The sequence below is a fragment of the Pungitius pungitius genome, chromosome 3 (assembly GCF_949316345.1).
Source record: "Pungitius pungitius chromosome 3, fPunPun2.1, whole genome shotgun sequence".
Lineage (NCBI taxonomy): Eukaryota > Metazoa > Chordata > Actinopteri > Perciformes > Gasterosteidae > Pungitius > Pungitius pungitius.
In genome coordinates, this window is record NC_084902.1 from 7,136,576 (window position 1) to 7,161,804 (window position 25,229).

Below are 25,229 nucleotides of genomic sequence, written 5' to 3' on the forward strand. Positions count from 1 at the left end.
GCCATGCATACCCGTCTAAGAGGGAGCTCCTCTGTCTCACACACAAACAAACTTTGTCTCTCGGGGCCATATGTTGACCTGTGGTGGACCTGAATGCAACCATCTGCCGGGCCTGTGTCCCACAGGGCAAGAGTGTGGGAGAAGTCTATCAGACACACACACACACACACACGCACACACATGCCTTTAACCCCTTGAAAGCCTCTAACCACTTTTTTATAAAGCTGTCGTTTTTCTTTTCCATTTCTAGTTGGATTTTATGAGGACCAAATGAGTTATGTGGATAAGCCCTGTTGCCGGCCATAGCAACAGCAGATTAAAGTATGAGGGGATGTAATTGATAGAAAGGAGAAGAGGGAAGAATGATGGATTCAGAGGAGGCAGTGAGGGAGAAGGGACATGGGTGGGAGCCCGGGGTTGAACAGATTAAACCCTAAACAAAAGACTTCTTATCTCCACATGAAATCTCGATGGCATGACTATACACACACACACACACACACACACACACGCCTCGCTATCTACAGCCGACTGGCTGACCAGTATCGGTAACCTTGCATGAATGGATTATTGCAGTTTCACTTCTTTTATTCAGTGTAATCAAAGGAACAGGCCAGTATTCTACAAGTCACTAGTTTGTTTGGGAGCTGAGGCTGCGTCACAGCGTAACTGTATCGCATTTCCTGTTAATGGAATTTGATCTGGAAACTTCTATTTTATTCTTGCGTAGAGCAATTTGTGAAAGAAAAGTTCCTCGGCTTTGATCATACGCGCCACTCAAGTAATCAAGTAATAATAAATAACCTCTTATTTACAAGGATTCCTTCCCTGGGAAAATGATGTCCTATGTGGTGATATTCATTTTATCACTAGGTGGAGAAAACTCATGTTCTAATATAAATAATATTATATATAAATATTCTATATAAATTACACCCCCCCCCCCATCAAAACCCCATTGATTAATTGATCTGAACAAATATATTACCAGCAGAGAGCAACTAATGTTATTTTTGACAGTGTACAGCAGAGTGACACTGGGAAACAACAATGAAAATCATAACCGACAGTTGACTGATTTCCTGCTTCCTTCCTTCCTCGTTCACAAACGCAGTAACATTTCTGCACATATTGCAACGGCTGCGGCACACAATTATACTTAAAGAATTTCAAGTAAAATCCAATAAGCTTAAAGGAAAACAAACAGATATTAAAAAAAATCCCCAAACTTTATTTCCAGTACAAAATAGCAAAAAAAAAAAAGGAAAAAAAGAGAAACCAAATATATTAAACTTGATACAAGCATCACCAACTCAAAGTCCTCTATAAATATGTTAAAATAAATTAAAGAAATTAATTTACTAAAGATCATCCCCTTTAACACTAAACAGGCATTAAACTTGTTGATGAAAGGCGATTTTAAATAGACCATAAACAGCACAGCGTCTGTTCTTCTAACCAACTATGCAATAAACACACGAGTAACATTTCTATAACACTAAGCATACATACCATAACCCTACAGAATGCGGGATGTAGCGCAGTAAGGCAACACACCTGGGCACAAAGTTCACATCCATGTGACCAGGAAGGCTACACGTTCTTTAACAGTACAAAGCCAGAACAGGAAAATTAATATTGACGCAGAGTAGAAACACGCTGTGCCAAGTATCCAAAAAATGAATATTTATCAAAAATGTAACACCAATGCGGTCTTTGGACAAAAGAGGGAGGGGGGGGGGGGGGGGGGGGGAAAGGTCATGGGAATGTTGTTTAAGATAATCTAAAATACATATTAGCACCACAAAGTATTTAGGAAAAATGCCAGCGGTAAAACAGGACGTGAAAGATTTACATGACTTGATTAAAATTTCCTTCTATGCCAAATACCATTTTCAGATCCCATCAGTTTGTCCAAAATAATGTGACGGCATCTCATTCTCCTTCTGTGTTTTGGTCCGACTCTACTGATGGATATCCTGTAACCACTTGCGCTTCATATTTCAGAGGCAAACAAATAGCCATGCCCTGCTTTTCCAGTTGGCAACTCATGCCGTCACGGATAGGTCATGGACATGGGATTTGACAAAGTATGGCAAACTGAATTCCCCCCCCCCCCCCCCCCCCCCCCCCCCCCCTCTCCCTCGTATGGCAGGTTGTATTAGGTCACTTGACATTTTACTGTTGGCAGTATATCAATAATGCACAAGACACAAAAGAACACTTGTAGTCATCTTAACAACAAGGGGACTTGAACTCTAGCTTATTCGAATAAATTAAAGAGACCTGCATCCAATCCACACATCTCTCTGAACCAACTACAAATACCGTTTCAACACATGACCTGGTAAATAACAAAACAGGCACTTCAGTTGTTTAAAAACGTAACATTCGGGTTCAAGGCCAGTGATCTAAACATAACCTCAGGCTGTATTAAAGAGGAAAAGAACAACTTCAACAATACTGTGTATTAACATAGTGTTTCTGTGCGATCATAATCAAAACGTTTGAGCTACAAATATAGATTTGGCTTTGTCACACTCTTTATATCACGTAGAAGTTGGTAACGTGTAATATAATGTGTGGGGTGTCACTGGCCCAATTACATCGTGGCTACAATATCTTTGTCGTAATCTTAACAATTTGGATATTTGGTGAAGAATCATTTGACTGCAACGCACTTTAACTTCTGTCTTGAACTAAACTGTTTTGGTGGCAACAGACATTTCAGGTGCTGCGTTGTCGCTTCCCTTACGCATGTGACAGTGAGAATGAAACCACAGAACTCGAATAGGCAAATCTCTCTGTGCTTTCTGATTCAGTCAATAAGTCTTTTATCTTTCGGTTTCCTTTGATGCCACACAGGAGAATAGAACATTGGCGGTGTCAGTGCAGTGGCGGTGTGTGCGAGCATCGTGTGTGCTTGAATCTGGATAAATGTGTGTTCAGCATATATTACGTAGCCTATTCGGGGCCTGCATGGAAGTGTCCGAAAAAAGAAAAAAAAAGTATGTATGTTTGTGTTAACGGCACACTGGGGCCTAAAGGCAGAACCCAGTAGCATCCTCAGGAACAGAGAGCTGACTGAATACAGCTAGACGCCTGCCGTTGGCCTCATTGACGCCTCCGCAGGACTCAGAGCCACTGAGCGAGCTGGCAGAGCTGCTTCCATCCGGGTCCTGGTCAGACAGAGAGGTGTAGGACAGAGATCGAGCACCCAGTGGCCCCGGAAACACCCCGGCGGCATTGGGACTCTGCCTCAAGGAAGGGGACGCCGTCGGAGACAGACCACTTGGGGAACAGCCGGAGTCCGGCGAGGGCAGGAATGGAGACCGGGGATCCGCTGCGGTGGCCTGGCCCATCGGGGGCTGGTACTGGTGCGTGGGGGAGGCCTCAAAGGCAGAGTCCATCTCCAGGAAGGCGTGCGAGAGGAGGTCGGTAATATCCGCGCAGGAAGTAAGCGAGGCCGACGGAGCGCGAGGGAAGGCCGCAGTGGCAGGAGGGCAGGCGGGAAGCGGCGGCTGAAGGGCTTGCTGGGGGGCAGAGGGAAACCCGGCAAAGCTGAAGCTGTGCCGGACAAGAGGGGGTCTGTGCGGGCGGAAGGAGGAAGGTGGCTGCTGGGGAATGCTTGAGGAAAAGGACGAGGAGGAGGATGAGCGAGAGAGGGAATGTTTCATTTCTTCCTCGTTGTTGTGGACAAAGTGGCAGCGGATCCCGTAGGGGCAGAAGCCAATGGTGTGAAACGTGCGACACGGCTCCGTTTTGTACTTTGGATGTCTGTTTTGATCCCGCAGCTCATCCAGCCCGTGGGCAAACTGGCACTTGCCGCCATACTTGCACAAGCCGCTCTCCGAGAAGGAGCGGCACAGTTCAGTCTTGTAGCGTGAGGAGGAAGCGGAGGAGGTGGAAGAGGAGCTGGTGTTCAGCGCAGCGGGGCTGATGTCACTTTGGGAGAGCGTCAGGTCAGTCCCCGGCCAGCCGAGACTTGTTGCTGTGGTGCTGCTGGTGGTCTCGACCATGCTCACGGAGCGCTGGTGAAGGAAGCCCGACTTTCCCCACTGGCTGGAATTATTGAGCTGGGTGGGCAGAGGGATTTCTGGATTCTCCCCCCATTGGCTGGAGGACAGAAATACACCCTCTGAAGGATCAGTGGGGAGGCAGGAGAGAGACGAAAGGGAAAACGACGTGCTGCTACGTGGCTGACCGATGCAGCCTGGTGTTCTCATTGCCAGACTGAGGGATGGTGGCGGTAGGTTCTGCTCCCTCAAGTCAAGATTTAGTAACTGCTGTAAAAAGAAACAAAAAAACCCACATAAGCAAATATATTTTACAAACACTATTGCATGGTTGTTGTTGTTTTTTTTAAACCTCTGTGGCAGTCTTTGTCTAGCAAAGACTTTTCCCTCAGTTGTGCTCCTGATTAAACTTTTAAGATGTACGCATTTGTTTCCAAGCCAAACACTACGAGAGTTAAATTTGGAGAATGCTAAGTTCTAGTTTTTTCTCCCCTAGATTTACTCAATTCTCCAACATTTTGTATCGGGTTAAAAGATATAGCAGATTTCAACTACACAACCAATCTTGTAACCCCCGTACACTGCTCAGTGTAAATTCATCCACCCATAACTTTATTCATGAATGATGGACATCAACATTGATGCAAGAAATGTATGAAAAGATGTATGAAAACAAGCTTACAGCTTTGCATTTTATTGCCATGCAAAACAGACACTAGACAGTTAGCTGCCTGGTACTTCAGTAATCGATACTCCCAACGTGACTTGGACATAACTTTGTCCAAAACGAATTTCCTCTAAGTGGCCTACATGCACATCGTCCTATACAAGCAGACATGGATGACCCATTGTCGGTCTGTTGTTTATGGTGTGGTCACCACAAAATGGTGAAACACAATTAAAGAAATAACAATTCCAATGCTGCCATGTGATTAGTGGCATACAGGAAATCCCTTTCAAACGTGACAATATTCACACACAAAAAACAAGCGACGCTCTTTCCTTCCTTTACTTATCCGCACCAACATGCAGAAGAGAGGTGGGGGGGGGGGGTGTAACCGTGTCATCATAAACTATCTTACATATTTCTTTGATGAAAACAGGCTCGGGCAAGTTATACGTTAACTAACGTCAGTGCCGTCGCATTGCTACGAAGTAAAGTCAGTTAAACCTAAAATACAATTACATTCCTAGCTTCGACTTACTAACGTTAGCATTCAGTGATGAAACCAGCGTTTAACAACCACTTTTATCGCTGGACGTTACTTTCACGTTACGTTCGGAGCGGAGAGTCACCGCGAGGTTGTTAACGGTTGCTCTGACGTCACTTGTCGCCGTTAACGCTGTGAAAACTAACGTTGGCTTTAACCGGGTCCCGTTGGCTCACTGGTAGGGACTTAAAAATCGCTCAATTGGGCCAAGAAAACGTTGGCTTGCAAACGGTTTAACGGGCCCACGTTACGACGAGTTTAAGCAACGCCTCCGCGACGTGACCAAAGACCGCATTGGTGTTACATGTTTGACGTGACGGCGAAATTAGCTTCGAGTCCACTTTCTGATCACACAAAAAAAGATTTGAAAAAAAAAAAAACGTCATGTTCTTGATAAAGCTGCCGAATAAAAGTTAAAGAATAACAACGACTTCCGCTAAACGGCACTTTTGAAAGGCGGAAGAGAGCGAACCAGCAGCCCGGAGTTAGCCGCGGAGCCAGCTAAGCTAACGTTAACACCCCGTGACCTAGCCAACTTTTTTTCCTCCTCTCAACTTTTCTTTGCGCTTCGCTTTTACCTTGCACATCATTTCTTCCAGGTCAGTGAACTGGTCGAGGGGGAAAGACGGCATTTCGCAGAGTTGTCAAAAAAGTTTTCCGTCCGATCTCGTCGCCACCCCCCAACCCGCGGTGATAGACGTGGGCGATCCGCTGGCATGAGTTTGTAAGAAGTTTCTGGTTGAGTGTGCGGTGCTGAGCGAGCCCAAGACTCAGACCACGTGGGGATTTAAAAAACATTGCTGTAAGCCCCTCCCACTTCTCCGCGAGTCAGACACAACAGTCCACGATTGCGCCGCTCGAAAACTATTGTTTTGTATTTTCTGTTTTGAATTCTTCCCGTATGTGTATATATATCAATAGTTTATATTCAAGTATACGTTGTAATTATGTTAAGGCATGTGAGCTGTGTTGTTTTATTCAGTGGGTACAGAGAGGGTACACCGGTCGTGGCTCAAAGGGACTAGAGAAAAAGTTGTAACCCCAAAAAGGGAGCCTCGAGAAATAGAAAAGAAGATGAACTCCAACAAGAAAACATAGCCACAAGGTCAAAAACAGGACCAAACACTGAACACATGGGTAGAACAGACCATATGGAGTGAGCTGAGCCCTTTGGAGGAGTGAAGTGTTTGATTTCAAAGGGAATGTGTGAAAAATGCCACTGCAGATCAGAGACATGGGAATATTCGACTAGTCCTGAAACACTCAAACATACACACACACACACACACACGTTTGCAAGGGGGGAAAAAAACTACAATTTTGTTTTCTTAAATTACCAATCACAACCCGACGTTCAACAATAAACTCTAGCTTGGAGACAGGGTCAATGTTTCCTTGTAAAGACGGACCTTCAAGAGCACACACAGGTCTGCCAGGAGGGAAGTTGTTCCACTCCTGGGATTATGGAGACAACAATAGCCTGACAACAGTTAGATAGAAACTGTCTTCGGTTTGATCTGTGCAGTTCAGTGCTTCTTGTGGCTGGGTTTTGGGGGTTTGATTCCCTCTGGGGTAACTTCTTCAACTGGGAGTGTACGCACGTACGGTTAGAGTTCACTTTATGGTGGGATGTATTCTTGTGCGGTCCTTGTTAGAGGCGAGAAAAGAAGAAAACAATATCAGAAATTAGTCAAAAAGTTTGGTGCTACATTAATCAAAGTTTCGAAATGCCCAAACGTACAAAAGTCCTTGACAGCGGGACACAGCTGTGAGCCCCTTTCAGAAAGATGAGCTGAGAACAAAGAGTGCCGAAAAGCTTTGTTTTGGTCCAGCCAAGTGGTCACCATTAAATGTGTGTGTTTGTATACATGCTTTTGTGTGCTTACGGGATGGTGTTGACTCCCCCATCCCCCTCCAGTGCTACCATGATGTAATGGAAGGCCTAAAGGTCTTCCCCATGCAGCCTGAAGGTTGCCACAGCCAGGCTCGTGGGATTGGTGAAGGTGAATTGTTGTCCTTCCTCACACATCTGGATTTAAAGGGGGTAAAGAAGTATCTTGGCGTCCAGCAGACTGGTGCCATGGTAACAAACCATTCCGTGTTCACATCTTTCAGCAAAATCTTCTTTGCCCCTCTTTTCGCTTTTCGGTCAAAATGGCCTCAAAGGCTATATTTTCAGAAAGAACATGGGAATTCATGACTTGAGTATGACTCCAAAAGTAGCGCAACAGCTTTGTAATGTAGTTTAGAGGCGGTAAAGTCAAGATACATACGTTTTATGTGGAGATCCAATAAAATGGGCTGTAGAATCTGAAATTAGTCTTGAGTGACATGTGATTAGCTTTTTGTTAATGTGTTTTACAAACTCACTTCTAAACAAAAAATGGACATTTCTGCATCAATGCTAAGAAGTTATGTTTTTTTCTTGCATTGCTAAATGTAGCAGCTTTGGGGGGCTTTTGTTGTAAAATATGGCCTTGAAATACTTCAATGCAGAAACATTGTATTTTAGCCTAAAAGGAGTTCATTAGCGAAAGGGACAAGGAATAAGGTCAGAGAGGAAAGATAAAGGCCCCCATCTAGAAATGGAACTATGAACTCTATTTTAACCACCAGGTCACCGTGACGCCAACATATGTGGACACATAACTAAGATCCCAGTCTTTTTTTTTTTTTGGCCGTGCTTCCCCCTGTTCATTAAGCGGCATACTTTCAGCCAAAGTGCAACCAACGCCAAGTGTGATGAAGGCCTAATTATATCTCGACTGACCCTCGGGTGCTATTCCAGCCGAGAGAGACACCACCCTTATTAAGTCATGCCTCTGCATGTTTTTGTTTTTTTTCAACCTGAGATGAAGACCACCACTGTGGACAACAAGCCATTAACAAGATGTCAACAACACAAGGGCCTTGAGGTGAACCCGGCTCTTCTATTAATTTGCTTAAGTCAACACATTTTATCTATAAACAAGCTATTTGGTCGGCAAGTACAGTTTACCTCTCTAAACAAATCCCTTTCGGGTGAGTTGGGGATTAGTGGGAGTACAGAGAGAAAGGGGGGATTTCGGGGGGGAAAAGGGGGGAGGGGAGGGGAGGCGGGAGGAGTAAAGAGGAGAGAGATTTGAAAGAAAGTTCTTGCTTCTTGTTGAGTCCAGCTGGGCTGGAGGGACTTTGGAGCACAATGAGCTCAATGAGCTGCAGGACCGGCTAACAAACTAACAGGCCGCCCTCTGCGGCGCTGCCCCCCCCCCCCGCACACACACACACACACACACACACAGGACTGTGAATGGGTGGGTGGAAGGGCTTGGAAGATGGAAAAGAAATGGGGGTGAGGAGTAGTGGAGGCATGGGGGCGATTTAGAAAAAAGTGAAAGTTAGAGGAAGGCATTGCAAAGGGAAGAGCTAGTTTTGTTAAGACTGGATCCGCCACCAGGTCTGTCTACAGATTTGGGATTAATCAACCAGATGCCTAAAGACGTGTCATGAGACGCATTCCCATACTTTGCCACGTAGCTGTAAAACTATCATCGGGAAAGCATTTTCTGATCCAACACAAAGGTGACATTGCACCTTAGGGTTGACCTATAACACAACTGCAACAATTAAGCAATAGATGAAATACAAGGATACAAGGATGTCTGAGAGCTAGTTTGGGGAAGTAAGAAAGGAACATGGGGGTTAAGTAGGCAGATCCTGCTAACCCATAATCACAACTGTGTGTGTGTGTGTCTGTGTGTGTGTGTGTGTGAATCTGCAGACAACTTGTGAAACAATTGAATTGTTACGCCATTTGTTTTGTGTGTGTTGGAGAGATCGACGCACACACACTCAGCCTTTTGAAAGCCCCGTGATTAAGTGAAGTCATTCCTCTACAGCTCGGCCCTCGTTCTTCAGATAAGAGGCTACTATTGCCATTGAAATATTAGGGAGAGGGGAGGAGGGATCTGCAGACCTGATGAACATCTGCTCCTCTTTTACCCCCCCCCCCCCTGCCCCCGCCCCTCCCAGCCCCCACTAGTTTCCTTCTTTCACAGTTCACCCCCTGCTCCATTTGCTTGTGTGTGTGTGTGTGTGTGTGTGTGTGTGTGTGTGTGTGTGTGTGTGTGTGTGTGTGTGTGTGTGTGTGCTAACACAGAGCCTTTGGGAGTCGCAGTGAGAGTTGGGGATTTAGGAAGAGTTTCCCGGCAGCGACATTTGAGCAAATCTACAATTGGTACCCTGTGCTAAGTATTATCAGCTTATGAGATGAAATCAATTTCCAAACAACACAACACTATCTTCTAATTTTAGCTTCCGTCATGCCGTGCGATTGATCAACTGCTTGTTGTTTACAGGAACAAATACAGTGGCTTTCTTCTAAAACTGATATTTTCTGCAAAAGAATCCCACTCAGAAAAGACCATTAGGTAAGACTACCGGATTTAACATTTTATCAAATCAATAAGTAATATAAAGGCACAAGAACTTTGGCAAGAAGTGACTTGATAACCAGTGACTCCATTGGAATGTCTAGTTATGCATGAATATGCCTTAACAACTATGACTTTTTTTTGCTTAATGCTCACAGGCGCACTCACGTCCAGGTACGCCACACAGTAGGGTTCTACCCGCAGGGCAGAGGTCATCCCCTGGCCTTTGACCTCTGACATCACCTCGTCCTTCTCCGGGCCAGCTGGAATTCACTCCTGTGGATTCACTTAGAGAGCTGGAGAGAAGGAGAGCGAGGGAGGAGGACGTAGAGGGTTTACAAAGATAACAGTGACAAATGTCCCCTGAAGAGATGTCAAGAGACAATGACTCAGGGTGGAGAGTGTGAGAGAGTGATTTAAAATCTGTCATTTTAACTCATTTGTCTGTAAGGAAAGTAGTAAAGAAGCTGCACAAAACATAAAGTGATCAAATATATTTTGTCATTAATCCCCTTTCTGTGTATTTTAATGGTCTATAATCCTCACTTCCATTTAGAATGGCTCTTCATAAAGCTGATAATTCATATCATATTTCATTGCTATCATGCATTTTACTGTAGCTCCAATGTAATTTTCATTCTACTATTTTGATTTTTTCTTGTCACATATTCTTTTAGAACCCATTTCACATGGTTCCTTTATTGCCATATACTGTATATTTAAAAAGTTGTCTCAATGCCAACTGAGTTGTATGTCAAAGATATGTACAAATACCATCTTCATGCCATTCCCTCTAAAATGTTAGACTGTATTGAACTCAGCTTGGGGTCGGGGTCCTTTCCTCTTTCATATGACAACGTCCCTTCCGCTGGCTTTTTGAAGGTTGGCGTTTCCTCTGTTCTACTGCCCTCTGGTGGATTGAAGTTTGATTACAAATCAGCATTAATTGATGATAAAGGTTGGACCCAACTGTGTCACGGGTTTTGCTTTTGATGTGTTATGACCGGCTGTGCTCGTGTGCGCTGGAATCTGGGAGAATGTTGACTGTCAGCTCTTCATCTCTGACAATTTTGATGCCAAGTGGACTGGAGCGGTTCCTGTCGTGCTTCCAAAATGAACGAGGAGTGAAGTTGAACCTAGAGATGATTGAGGAGGAACTCCCAGAAGGCCGATGAGACAGGCGAGGACAGTAACGCAGTGATTTGTGCAGGAGAGGGACATCAACAACCTGCATAACCGGGGCAGGCCTGGGCGCGTGTTGCCATCGGCGGCCTTGTTATGGTTCTGCTGTCAAGGTGGCAGGTTATTTGATTCCTTCAGCCGGCTTGTTGGATTCTGATGAGTTCTAGTACGGCTACACTGAGGAAGGATAGAAGCCTATTGATGATAGACAGTCAGTTGGTACGTTGACAGCCTGCTAGGTGCTTTTATTGATGAATAGGCCACACAACGCACTTTGATTTAAAACTTTTTTTCCTTCTATTTTTGATGAAGGACATTAATTTGGCACAAATTACGGGTAGCTATGAGAAACATTTCCAATGAGAATTGTGATCGGGGTTGTGGTAGAATGGATAAAATGACATGTTCCTAAAACGCCATAACATCATATGTCAGATCCACCACATTTGAACTTTTAAAACTTTTATTCCTTCATTTAAACTAACCCAAAGCCGTATATACTAAACCATAGAATTGTATTTTATAATAATCCTCTTGCACTATGTTGTCTTATCTGTCTTGTTGTCCATTGTCTGCTCTTATGTGCCAACCTCCTAGGTTTGTATGTCTGACATATTTTTGGTAATGAATGTTTCCTGATTCCTGACCAGTGAGGGGAGCTGTTGCACCATTTTCCCAGCTGCTCCTGTTGACTTCACTGAGTGGATTATTATATTCATTTGGATTATACATTTTCTTTCTGTATAAGGAAATTAGGAACATCATCGGCATTTTTTACCCCCCCCCATTTGCTTTTTTTTATGTCTGCGCATACTTTTCATATGAAACAAGTGAATTTTATGAGACACAAACACAGAATAGAGAGGGAGCCAGAGCGGACCACAGCAGAACATAGAGGCTGGTAGGCAGAGGAATTTACACAAACCTAGTCCCTGGAAGTGCTTCACTGTGTGTGTGTGTGTGTGTGTGTGTGTGTGTGTGTCTGTGTGTGTGCGTGAGTGTGTTAAGCAGCAGTTCCTGGAGATCCTCCTGAACCCAAAACAAAACAAAACAAACAGCCAAGTCTTTGTTGCAATAACACAGATATGGTTTATCAGTGTGTGTTTCTGTTTGCCTCTCGTGTGACCAGAAGAAAAAGTCTTGATTGTGTGGATCATTCGGGAAAAGCCAAAAAGGATTGCCAACAGAGATTTCTATTCAAATGACATTACTCACTAGAGCTGCACTTTTACTGTCCGACCATTACGATTGGAGGGGAAAGGAAGGCTGGAACTGGTTTGGGGCAGAAGGTGAGAGCCTCCAAGGCAGAGTAGAAGAGAGGAAAGAACAACGAGAATATTCACGTAACAATGCATGTGTTTGTGAGTGGGCGCGGTGTGCGTTTCAAATATTCTAACTTGAGATGGATCTGAAAAGTGGAACAGTTTGTCCTGGTGTCTCGACGACGCAGTTTATTCAAACCACCCAGCCCCAAGCAATCAAAACTAATTCCCGCAATGGTAGTTAGACAAATAATTTGACCTAATTAGTTTAATAATTTCACCTAATGGGTACAAATCTACATGAGTCAAAGTCTGCTCCTGGCCCAGAGAGAAACGCAATCCCTAACGCACAAAGACAGGAATGGGACCAGGTGTTTAAACACTGTGCAGGCGAATGCAGAGCCAGCGTCATATAAAGCAATGTTGCCACATATGTTTGTTCAAGAGGTTAAAGAGGAACACAGAAAGTCTGCCACTCTGCATTGCGAGACAAGTACATAAAATTCCCTAAGATACTTTGCCACTACTTTGTTTTTGTTTTCTTGGGTCAAGGCTGCTGAAGACGTGTAAAAGGTACGACGTCATCACATCTGTAGTCTCTGTGACCACTGAACAGGGAACGTTTATTCCGTTCAAATGTCAGGCGAATCCTTCGGACATTTGAAACCGCGATAATCACATGAGGATGAGTGTGCATTTTTCTAATCAGACGACATGCAAATGAAAGACTTCTGTTTAAATTTACAAAAACACATTCAAAGTCAAATGTAGAAGAAAAAAACGGGAACATACTGCATGTTCCTGTTGCACAGATACATTTGTAGACCGATAATGAGGTCCCTTCTGCCGTCTAAACAATGGTTCTTCAAAAAAGGATCTCAGCACTAAATTCAATTCAACAATAATAATGTGAATACACGGTAGCGGATGTGTTCACCTCACAGGCTTAGTCCAGTTAGACATAATAAGCATAATGCGTGGGAAGGTATTTCCGATATGTTTATCTCCGCTATCTAAAAGATGACATGCTTCAAATATGTTTAATAGAGCAACGTTATGTCTGCCTCAGAGCTCCATGTTTATACTCTGTGAAAAGATAGCATTCATACACATTGATCATGGTGTGTGTTTTAGGGTCCGTCTGTCTGATTCCTGCTCTGGAATTTCTCCCACTGCGCTCATGCAGCTGTTTCCACGCAACAGCTCATAATATTGATCCGTGTGTCTGATCAGTAGCTCTATATCAAATGACCTTGTCCACGTCTTTTATTCACGCTTTGGTATCCAGGAAACACTTTTGTAGAAAACAGCTCTGTGTGTGTGTGTGTGTACGTACTCGTACGTGTACATTCCGGTGGACTTTTTACTACCTTGCCAGTTATGTACGTTGCTTACCAATGTGTCTACATTTGCATCTGTGTGCGTTTGTGTCATCATAGCACATAGGTAACTGTGTGTTATAGGAAGTGTGACCTGTAGTTTCCATGTTTTGTACCAGCCCGCATGCCCGTTAATGGCAGGGAAACTGCCCATTGTTTCATGGTGGCGTGTAGACCAAAGCTTCTTTGGCAAAATTCACAAAATGTTTCCAGGAAGTACTACGTTTGATGTTCAAAGTTTGACTTGTGGTGATGCAACGTATATTAGGTTATCTGATTATTGATAGCATACTCTCGTATTCTGTAAATTGTTACTCATGATAACATTTGATAAGTTAATCATCTCAGAGATGCGTGTGATGAGTTACTTCTTAGATGGATACACTGTATTTATTTCCAATATTTACATGTAGCTTGCATTATAGTAGTAGTCTATAGTGAACCCCATTGTGATCATTGACAACCGCCATCCAGTTGCCTTTGGTGTTAGAGTTTTGTATAATTCATTTTGTATAATTATAATGTAAAACAGGAATATTCAACCACAGTTCCACATTTTTGGATTTTTTTACTTACATTCAAAATATTCCAATAAGATATGACAATGGTATAGTGAGCGACCAGCCCTGGGCTATTGGCTCTGATGGTACTTTTGGACATTTTGGTTTAAGAGTCACAAAATAGACTTCTTAAAGGTTCCAAACACACAAAAACCTGCACAGGAACTTTAATGATATGCTTCCTTCTTCAGATGATAGTGATTATCTTACCATACTTCAATGCACATAAATGAATCAAAAGCTCCCCGTGGAAATGAGCAGATGCATGTTAACAGTGCTGCAGCCTCATAAATACATTTGATGAAGATTGCAAAAAGTTTCTCATTAGACCTTGCTGTATGATAACATGATGATGGCAAAGAAAACATTTGAGATTTTGAAGAGTTGTTTGACTATTTCATTGATTTACTTGATTATTTTGGAAAGTCTGAAGGGGACGACAGAAACACACACACACACACACGCACACACATTCAGTTTTTGTTGTTTGGGATCGTCTCTAGGCGATGTCTCCCTACGAAGCGCCAGAGCAATATAAACATTGTGTCATAGTGATGAACGGTACTGGTGTGTGTGCGTGTCCCGGAGACGAGGCTACATTCTCCTGGGAACTAAAAGGAAAGGACAGTCCGGGGACCTCCAGGAGCAATCATCAGCTTTTCTGCAGTCCTCATTAACTCTTTGTTGGGCTGCCAGCAGCCGTCATCAAAATCTCTGCTTCCTCTTTCGTTTTTTTTTTTTTTTAATTTTTTTTTTTTTTAACTCAACTCATAAACAAGTCACTTCCCAAAAAGACTGGCTGTGTCCAGGCGCAACATGCCCCAACGTTTTGTAACTTCCGATTAATGTGCTGGGTTCAGAACTACATGTGGTCAAAGGCTGCACGCCATGTCGGCGTGGGCCGGTGGTTTCTTGACCACTGCTCTGTCGACGAGGGGTCGTTTTGTTTGGTGAAATCCCAGCCGGGGACGGGGCCGAGGAAGGGTGCTTCGTTGAGTGTCACGCTGTGAACGTGCACGGATGCTGCGTTGCCCCGCCGACGGGCAAAACGTGTCATCCACTTATGTACAACTACTGACGGTAATAAATATTGAAACAGAGGAAGGGGGGCTGGGGGGGGGGGGGATGTACTGAAGTAGTACACAAAGTTGTTACCAGTTTTGTCGATATTTCTCAACCCAGATCTCTCAGTCTTTGTGAGCAAATCGACGGCCATATTTGGGCAAGATCCCGTCAATATCGCCATGCATAAACACTTGTTATCATGTGAGCGACGCGGCACACTTGAAGGTTACACTTTTTCCAGTTCCATTGGCTGAGGAAGACATGTTTTGAAAGCTCATGAAGAGCCAAGAAGACTTGAGAGTTGAGATATCGTTTGTCACACATACATAATGTGGATTATAATGCATAGGCGTGAGGCCGTCCATGGCATTGTGTCCATTGATGCCTGATTCTGTTCCCCTATACTGCGCTCATCCTCTTGTATGCTTTCCTTTCCTCTCTTCTACGCTTCTGTGATGCTTATTTTCATAACAGGGAATTTCGCTGGTCTTTGCACTGCCAGTGTCACTGTGGTATGTATTCTTGGGAGGAAAGCCAAGGTTAAACACACACACACACACACTAGACATATCCATTCCTTTCCTTTCAATAACCAAACTCACCACACACACACACACACACGCCTCGCTAACCACTTCATTTTCGGCCCACCTGCATAAACAGTGTGTAAATGTGCATGTGTGTGTGAGCGCTTCCTCACAGAGAGGCCTATTGTCCTCCAGGCTAGGATGTGTGTGCTGTGTCATGAATTGGCTCAGGGGCCACAGGCCCACTGCTGATTTTAGCTTAAAACGAACTCAACTTTACCAAAAATATCGCCTGCGCTGACAAGAAGACGCTGAGCTTTAGTTCAGCATCGCGGCGTTGTTGTTTCTGATGACCAGGACCTAAATCACAATGTCTTGTAAGCTGTGACCCAATGGAAATAATTCCACGCGGCAGAGCACTTGGATACTGTCAGCGTCAGAGAAGCCTTTTCAGAAAAAAGAGGAATTGACCCATTATTGATGATGTTGATTTGGCAAATATTTGCGCAATACACTTAATCATACACATCCAGCAGATAAAGATAGAGCAGCAAGATCAGCATCTTTTTGGCTTCATGATCAATTTGAGTCTGGTATTCACTCTCAGAAGTCTGGTCTGGTCTCCACTGACCTCTGTGCATAAGAACTGCTCAACTGCTGCTAAATGGGTACAGTCGGTCTACATCTGCCAAAAACAGCTGTGCCTGGAACAGTGATGTCAGACTGTAATGTTCCGGACCATAAAAACAAAATCAGTAAATGCTTAAACGCTTCGCGGAGCAATTTTCTGTGGTTTCGTCATCGTGAGCGAGTAAACATAGTCCTTCAATACATTGTTTATACCAAAATACTGCTTATTGCGAACTGAATTCTGAGACGTAACAAAAGGCCTCCACGACGCTGAGGTTTGACATAAAGTACTTTCACGTAATTAACACCTATGCTAAGCTTTGAAATAAGATATTATGACCATGGGAACATGCGCTCAGGTCTGAGGGAGAAGTGTAACTCTTTAACAAAATTGGTCCTAAACCAACAAAACTTTACAAAACACTTTACAAATACTTCAATCCCTATTAGTACACTGTCAATGCTGGTCTGACCCTGTCTATGCAATCAAACGTTAACAATAGACAGCCATGCTCATTCAGATGCGTTCACCACATGTGATATGAATACAAATTGATTACAGTTCAGTTTCACACAAAGCCGGGCCTCTCTTCGGGTGCTTAGCCTTCAACATGAAGCAGTTGTTCTCCTCATGTGCATGTCACACGTCTGCTAATAAACACCCTGGCGCCGTGCTGCGCTTTTTTTTTCGTAGCCCACCATGTGAAGAAAAGGACATGAAAACAGGAAGTGTGAAGTCTAAAAAGGAGAAGCGAGTACTGAGAGTGAGAATGAACAGGAAGCGTGCAGGGAACATGTATGGGCCAGCCAGTTGTGAAAGATCTACATTAATACGACAAACAGATGTGAAACTTGTCCAAAGGGACTTTCTTAACCTGCCCAACACCCTTATGCAACTGAACAGACCCGGGCAACGTTTATAAAAGTCTGGCAAATAACACTTTTATGCATTCGATTTTACTCATGTTTTGTAAAAAGGTAAAAATGGATCTCAAACTGAGGGTTGGAAATATGTAGCAGATCTAAAGCAAACGAATCGCCACCGTGTGGGGTAACGATGAACAAGCAAATGTCTTTTTCTGGTTGGCAAAATGTATTCACACGGTAAAATCTAACAGAAAGATCAAGATCAAGGGTATTTAACTGGAAAGGAAAGAGACGACTCGCTGGTAAAGGATCTCTCTCACAGGGTCACGGTCAGTGCAGCACCCAAGGCCTTTTGTGTTTGAAATCTGTAGCAGAGGGGATAAAAGCTTTACAAAACATCTGTAGCAGAGGGGATAAATGCTTTTCAAAACATTTCATCTACCCAGAAAATGTTAAAATGTGGTTCTTTATTAAATCTTTCATATGAAATTCTCCGGTGCAATTGAAGCCTCAAAGAAGGCTTCCATCCAAGTTCTACATCTTTTTTTTTTTTTTAAATGTTCTGCGCAACAGATCTCTGCCGTTCAGATCATACGTACTCGTCCAGATTCACTTCTCGTTTTGTAGAATCGGACGATCAGCACAACGTGGATGTGACGTACGTAACTGCGCGTTTGTTCTGAATGCCGGTCGTCATGGCTCCTCACTCACAGTTCAGAAGTGTGTGTGTGTGTGTGTGTGTGTGTTTTTGAATCAGACTGCAATACACCAATAGCATCCTAGTATCGGAATGTGAAATGTTGCCCAGAGGCCTCCTCTCCGGGGAGCAGCAGGGATTTTCGAGACACATTAGAAACTCAAAGGAAAAGTGTTCTCGTGAATCGGAAACATAGATTCTTCGACATGAACCACCGTCTGGGCCAAATCCCGGGAAAGTAAAAGTTGAGAGAGGAGAGTGGAGTAAAAAAGAAAAGAGAAGTGGTCAGGAGCGCTAGCAGGAGGGGTGGGTATGGGGGGTGGGTATGAGGGGGGGGGGAATCAGGGAATTTTTTGTTACCTTCTCCCGCACCAGAGTTCACTAACTCCCCTCGCCTTCTTTTCCTCTCCCCCTCCTCCCCCAAACCCCCCCCACCCACCCCCCTGCTCCTCCCTCTGTTCCCTGCGTCACACCACTTGGGCCCGCGCAGGAGTGAAGTCTGAGGAAAGGAGGACAGGGGGAGGAGTTGATTGAGTTCTGTAGCTGAGGAATGTGGCGGAGAGAGAGAACATGCCTATAAAAGGAGAGCACTTCCACTCCGTGTGCTGTGATGTCACCGCTCAGACATTTCCTCCCCCTTTCCCTGCCAAGACTGACTTACTGACACTGCTATTTCTTCTTCGTTTCAATGGCCCTCGCAAGCCTCCTCCCAGTATGGGGGTTGTTTTGGTGCATGGAAGAATAAGCAGATTAATGGTTTGTGTGAACTTATATAGAACTTGTATAGTGCCCGCAGCAGTTCCTATCTAGCGAGTTAAACATTAAAGAAGATCACAGTCAGTTAGCTGATACCCGGCATCGCCAAGTCCTACTCAGTGATTGTCACTGATTGGGTGTCTTGTAATCATAAACCGTGACATGGTAACCAGAAATCCTCATTCATTTAGACACACTCATTCAAAATGAGTCTTTTTTTTATATAGACAATGGCACGCGGAAGTGGAAAGGCTTTCTTAAACACTATTGGCCAATTAGTTGAATATATATTTGAAAGTAACTTTCCCAAATCCTTACTTCAGCCATTTATTCAGATGTAACTTATCCCACTACTACACCAGCCAATGCTGTGTCCAGCGTCCACTGTCCCTGTCCACATGGAGGTCAACAGCTTGAACCCCTGTTAAACAAGGCGAAGCATAAGAACATATGGTCCTGCAGAGCTGCATGTTCGTCTTTAGAGACCGTGACCATAGAATTCCAAACTGCGGGAAGCTCTCAAACAAAGAGGAGATTTAGGGGGAGTATATTGGACGAAGCTGACAATGCCTGTTTCGGAGTAATTTAGGGTACATTTACCTCTTAGGGTTTTATCTTTTCCGAGAACAAACAAAACAAAAAAAAACGCAGTGCTCTCCGATGACCTAGTTGGCAAAGAAAAAGTTACATAACGTACTCTGCGAAGGGTGGACCAAGGTACGGGGTTGAAAGATTACTCAACCGTCAGGCTTAATCCGTCGGTAACGACCGAAAGAGAGGCGGGGAGGGAGAAGTTTCTGGAAGCGGGAAAAAGTCTGAGTACACACGAAAACCTGGACACACACACACACACGCACACACAGACAAGCACATTTTACTGGTAGGAATGTGACGCGAGTGTTGTTGCTGGATGATTCATCAAATCATGGTCGCTGTTGCTGGTTAAGAAGTTTCAACTTCCCAAGACGTGCAACCACGCTTGATTTGCTCTTTGTGTTTAAACAATAGTATCTCTGTCTCCTTCTCACCTTTAGACTGCACATGTAACTGCTTTAAGAGATCTCCACCCAGGTTTGAGCTTTATCTCTAATGTGTGTGTGTGTGTGTGTGTTGTGTGCACAGCGCTCAGGATCAGGTGACTTGGACAAAGAGAGTTTTGACAGCAGCAGCAGCAGCAGCAGCAGCAGCTTTGTGGTTGATTATTAACCATTCGCCCAGAAGGTGGTGGTGATACCAGGCCAGACTTGCTCCAGTAGTTGAATAACCGTGTTGAGGTCACATGAAACAACAGTCGACCAAAGATAAGCCGTGGCGACGTGAATGCTTTCAAGACATTGCAGAACATGAGCTTCAAGCCGGAGTCGAGGAGTTTTATTTCTGTACTTGATTTGATAAAAGTACAAATAATCAAACTGTACTTCTGCAGCGTTTGGTCCTCAAAGAGCGACAGAACTCAGAGGATTCTAAACCAGTCTGGCAGAACCGACTGGGAAGTTAATATTTGTGAACCACACAAACACACGCTGATCCGTTCTTTTTGTCTTTGCTGTTTACACTTTGTGGTCATTGTCTATCGCCATAGCAACACATCCTGCCATTGGTCCAAAGGGGAACAAGACACAATGCCAAGTGGTGGCCATAGCTGAGGTTTATTGAACGTGTAAAATCCGGCCCTCTTAGAAGCCAGGTTTGTCTCGTCCGTATATTTTAGACAGGAGAAAAGTCTTTAAACTAAAAACACACCTCTACCGACCACACTTTGAATAGGTAACACGCAAAGTGCTTATAATGGCACTTACCTATAGCATTCTATAGTTTGGCTTTCTTGAAGAATATGTAGTTTCTTGATTCGTGTTGTTCTTTGTATTGTTGATTCAGGTTGAATGGACTTTGAAGAAGTCAGCTAAATGAAATTTATCAAATCCGGTGGGTGGAAAATAATGAAAAGGGTGTGTGACCCTTTGTACTTTATTTTAATAACGTTATAAATGTTTGATCAGGTATTGGTTTTATTCACATTTAATTGAGGAACTTATCAATTTGGAAGTTGTAAGCTTGAAAATAGCCTTTCTTTGCATTGTCAATTAATACATGTGTAACAAATCCACTATTGGACAATCCTGTGGTTGGGTATCATATTGTCTCACCACAAACAAACCACACCATGGCTTGTGTGGAAATGGATTAGGGGCAATGAGGTACATGAACATAATATGCTCATAATGTTACAGAATAAGAGAGACTACCACAAATTAAGAAGCAAAATGCACTGTATACGCATAGCATCATTAAGTTAAATGAATGTTGCAAATCATCAAATGCTTATCAATCAAGATACGCCACAGAGTTGTGATCATGTGCAGCGAAAATGAGTCATTGTTTTGCAGGGTTGGAAGTTCTGAATGTGACTCGTACAAAAGGTCTCGCACGGTTAAGACTAATGCACCAACACCTCCCAAGTTCTCAAACGGGCATTTAATGCTGTGTGCGTTTCTCAGACACCATTAATGTGACATAGTTCTTTTTTTTCCTTCTCTTTTCAGCCTTGCTTCACAAAATCAAGTGCAAATGCGAAGGCAGGGGTCGAGGCTTTGGTGAAGCGTTGCCCAACACAACATCACACTGGCAGTGCGAGGTGGAAGTTGCAACAGGGTTTTTTTTTTTCTTCATAAACTTCTGCTTAACTGGTTAATGTCCCTTTCAAAATACCATCTCCATTGCCTCTCTGAGAGCTGCTCTCATGTTGGCTCTGAGTATAGGTAAGCAGAGGCCATCAATCAAACCGGTTGAAGTTGGAGATGGCAGCAGCTGGAACTTTCCAGTGAAGGGAGATAATGATGTGTAACCCCCGGGGCTTGGGGACTCGATGAGGGTTAACTCCTCACTGGCTGGTCGTCCATCTTGGCCATCTACCCAGTTTAATCGTAGGGATGAGGAGGTTTTGCTGGTGAACTCCAACAGTGCGAACTGCTCATGACACGTTGTTGTTTTGGAACAGATTTTCAATGGGTTTTAATTTGACACTAATTTGGAGTATAATTGGAAGTGATCGAAGTGATCCAAAATGCTGTCATGTTGTACATCAAGTCCGTTTATGGACCTGGTCTAAAGGGTAGCAGGCTCATGTCCCATAGATAGAGCATAGGAGGGTGGATTGGTATCTGGAGAGGGGCCTAGTTACATGTGTGTATGTAAAGCAAATTAAAATGACCACAATGGCAGTGTTACAGTTATAACAAAATATAAGTAACAATAACTACTCAGTTTATATTATTGTACACATCAATACAAATCTAGAAAGTACTGTTGGTGTAAGTTACCTAACATATGTGAAGATGCAAGTTATAATACAATATATGTGAGCAAGCACCGAATAACAAATTAGAGTTGCTTAAAATCATTTCTTTATTCAGAAATTAATTTTGTCCCTTTCAGGAAATTAAAAATATAAGAATCTCTTTTTACTGCTTTTTCTCACATTGGTATTTCACAGACATTGAAATATTTCTCCATAAATAAAGTACAAAATACATTTGTTTTTCTTTTAACACAAATAAATATCATAATAAATATATTAGTTTAAGTTAAACAACACATGGCAACCAATGACCAAAAGGAATACTGCGGTGTTAAAGGCCCTGAACCAGGTTGTCAAAGAAACAGGGGACAATAAAAAGAGGGGGTGCAATTACAAGCTAGCGAAGATAACAGAATATTTTACAGAATTAGAGTGTGTCAGATTCATATCTAAACTCACTGACCATCATTTTCCTCTCTGTTAACACACTTTGATCTTTAAGTATTTTGCCACTTATACATGCTCGCACCCCAGGTGTCGGGAAAATTATGTGGTTTACGCGTACACACTTACACACGCACATGTACAAACACACATTCAAACACACGCATACACAGGGCAGAAGGAAGTATGAAGCTTTGGTTGAATGCTACTGGGAGACATGACAGTTTCTCCCATTTGGATTAGCTGTAAAGTGCATATCACAGAAAAAAATGGCATCAATGACACGCGGTCTCACGGTCTCACTGATTAAGGCTACTGAATCAAACGTACTGTTTTTTTTTTGGCACCAAGAGTAAATGGCCTGTGAGGCAGGGAGAATCTTAAAGACACACGAGTGAATGATTACCGCTAAAGATTAGCCATTTTGATTTCTACAGATTAACAGTAAGGGCATACCAGGCTATTAACTGGTACTGGCAACACCTGCAAAAGAGTTAATTTTCTTATGGAAGACCGCATACAAAGGTCTGATAGGCTACACGATATTTCTAAGTATAAAAATAGAGTCTGATAACATTTGGATTCTTAAATCATCTCAGTATGTAGTTTTCTTTCTCCAAGATGGATAAATTAAGAACTTTAAGTGTTGTTGTGTCAACTTGACTTGTCCTGCACAGTTCTGGCTCTGAAGAGAAGCTCAGATGAGCAGTCTCTCTGGACCCGCTTAGTCGGACAGGGACAGGCGCTCGAACACAGTGAGCCGCTTGGTGGCTGCGTCGAATGTCGGGGACTCGGTTCCACTGGAGCCTCCGCTGCTGCTGCTGTAGCTGTCCTCCAGGGAGTCCTCCGAGGAGAAACGCTGCAGCGCACCGGGCTTCATGAAACCCCTCTGGGCCCCGGGACCAGGAAAGGGCGCGCCGGCGTCCTGGTGGTGCCCCTCGTCCACGCTGGCGGCTCTGCCGTTGTTGCCGTTATAGTTATTCCCGTGGCCGCACACGCAGTGCGAGTTTTTGGGCTCCAGCATGAGAGGGATACTGTGGATGTCCCCGGTGCTGGCACGGGTCTGGTGGTTGCCAAACTGGAACGCCGCCGCCGTTTCCCGCAGCAGGGAGTCACCGAACACTGGGGAGCGAAGGTCAGCGGGAGGGGGGGAAACGGACGCGGCGCGGCTGAAGCTCAGGTTGGGGTCGATGAAGGACGAGAGGAAGGAGGCCGGGGGCGAGCAGCGCGACGAGCCCAGGAACCCGGCGAAGCTGACGCTCTGGCGCAGCTGGTGCCGAGGGTTCTGACCCCCGCCGGAGTTGGGGATTGGCTGCGGCTGATTGGCGAACTTGGCAGTGGACAACGGGCTGCCGCTGAGTTTGTCCTCGTGGATGAAGTGGCAGCGTGAGCCGTAGGGGCAGTAGCCGAAGTTGTAGAAGGTTCTGCAGGGCTCCGTCTTGTACTTGGGGTGGCGGAACAGGCCGCGCAGCTCCGCCTCGCCGTGGGCGAACTGGCACTTGCTGCCGTACTTGCAGCTGCCCGTCTCCTGGAAGCCGCGGCACAGCTCCGTCTTGTAACGATTGGGGGCCACCACCTGGGGCACCAGGGCCGGCAGGGCCGACGAGGGGGGGAAGCCGGGCGGCGGCGCCACGGTGGAGGCGGAGGGGAAGGCCTCCAGGTTCAGCTGTCCGAAGGAGGAGAGCAGGCTGCCGCTGGACTCGGTCAGGCTCATGGAGCGGTCGGGTCTGAAGGGGAGCTGTTTAGATTTTGCGACGGGGCCCTGGCTCCAGATGTTGGATGACCAGAAGGGGCTGCCGTTGTCGGTGTTGTTGACATGGTCGGTGCTCAAGCTGTGGCTCGAGGGGGAAGGAGGGGTGGGGGAGGAGAAGAAGGAGGCTGACCTGTCCAGCCGACTCTGCCCCGGGCCTTTGAGGTGAGACTGTTTAGGGAGCAAGGCTTCTTCCAGGGCCAGATTCATGAAGTTCTGTTACAAAAGATTTATAAAGTTAATAATCCGACCTTGATGCTGCTCATTTCAAAGCAATACTGGATATTAAATACCATTTGAATCACTGTCTCTTTAAACATTTTCTACAAGCAAGATGGTGTTGAAATCCGCAAGCTGTCATTGCATCGGTTCATATGAGAGATTTCCTTTCTAAAAAATGCAACGAGCCAAAATGGCCAAACAATTTAAGTACAGTACTTAAGTCTTTATGTCCCAAAATTCAAATAAAATGTACATAAATGCAGTTTTTCTATCTCATAAATATGCTGATAGTAAAGCCTGGCAGCAGGGAAACAAACTACCCCGCACTGAATGTCAGCCTTATTGTATTAACTCTTTAAAAGAACTCCTTTGTGACTAAACCCGGTTCAAAAGGAGTTCACTTTCAAATCAGCGACCAAAAAATAAAAATGAGCGGGATTAAACAAATAAACAACCACTTTGGCAGAGGAGCTACAGAGTGGTCCCATTCCAACGTAATCAGCCCTTTTTTCTCCCAAACCAATGAAAACTTCTTTAACTTCAACTCACCTTTGTGATGATATCGTCAAGCATTTCGGACATGCTGTATCCCTTTGACCAAAAGTAGAAGATTTAGTTCAGGTCCACGGCTGACTGTTAGAACCTTATGTCCAGACACAAGTCAAGTTAGGTCTGTGGGCTGCTGCGCTTGGCTTTTTATCTGCTTTTTTAACCCCTCCCCCCAGAGCTCAGTGTGAGTTCCAGCCCCACTATGTTCCCGGATGATCCTGCCTCCAACTCAAGTTTCATAGTGAGCTCAGAGAAGGGCGGGTAAAACAACAACAACAAAAAATAGAAAGAAACGGTGTATTTTTAGTCCGCTGTGTGAAATACTTTTCGTTTCGTAGGCATCTGGAAGCCAGGGGGCTTATTTACATAGACCTCATGCACGCTACAGCTGAGCCAATAGCA

At 44.3% G+C, this 25,229-nt stretch overlaps 2 protein-coding genes across 2 annotated transcripts; both read right to left on the reverse strand.

The window, feature by feature from the left end:
* Positions 1 to 2,122: 2,122 nt before the first annotated feature.
* On the reverse strand, positions 2,123 to 6,001 carry zgc:114130 (uncharacterized protein LOC570332 homolog). The gene is made up of 2 exons (XM_037472877.2): positions 5,806 to 6,001; positions 2,123 to 4,286 (listed from the first exon to the last, which is right to left on the reverse strand). Exons 1-2 carry the CDS (start codon positions 5,857 to 5,859, stop codon positions 3,042 to 3,044), a joined length of 1,299 nt encoding a protein of 432 aa, XP_037328774.2. The 5' UTR covers positions 5,860 to 6,001; the 3' UTR covers positions 2,123 to 3,041.
* A 15,949-nt stretch (positions 6,002 to 21,950) lies between these two features.
* zgc:162730 (uncharacterized protein LOC564559 homolog) lies at positions 21,951 to 24,963 on the reverse strand. The gene is made up of 2 exons (XM_037466860.2): positions 24,828 to 24,963; positions 21,951 to 24,272 (listed from the first exon to the last, which is right to left on the reverse strand). Exons 1-2 carry the CDS (start codon positions 24,858 to 24,860, stop codon positions 23,031 to 23,033), a joined length of 1,275 nt encoding a protein of 424 aa, XP_037322757.1. The 5' UTR covers positions 24,861 to 24,963; the 3' UTR covers positions 21,951 to 23,030.
* Positions 24,964 to 25,229: the final 266 nt, after the last annotated feature.

Bases quoted from the DNA above. Each gene is read 5' to 3' on its own strand.
- zgc:114130 (XM_037472877.2), bottom strand. From the start codon at position 5,859: ATGCCGTCTTTCCCCCTCGACCAGTTCACTGACCTGGAAGAAATGATG. The intron at 4,287-5,805 runs GTAAAAGCGAAG...TTCTTTTTACAG, and splicing joins TGGAAGAAATGATGTGCAAG to CAGTTACTAAATCTTGACTT.
- zgc:162730 (XM_037466860.2), bottom strand. From the start codon at position 24,860: ATGTCCGAAATGCTTGACGATATCATCACAAAG. The intron at 24,273-24,827 runs GTGAGTTGAAGT...CTTTTGTAACAG, and splicing joins TTGACGATATCATCACAAAG to AACTTCATGAATCTGGCCCT.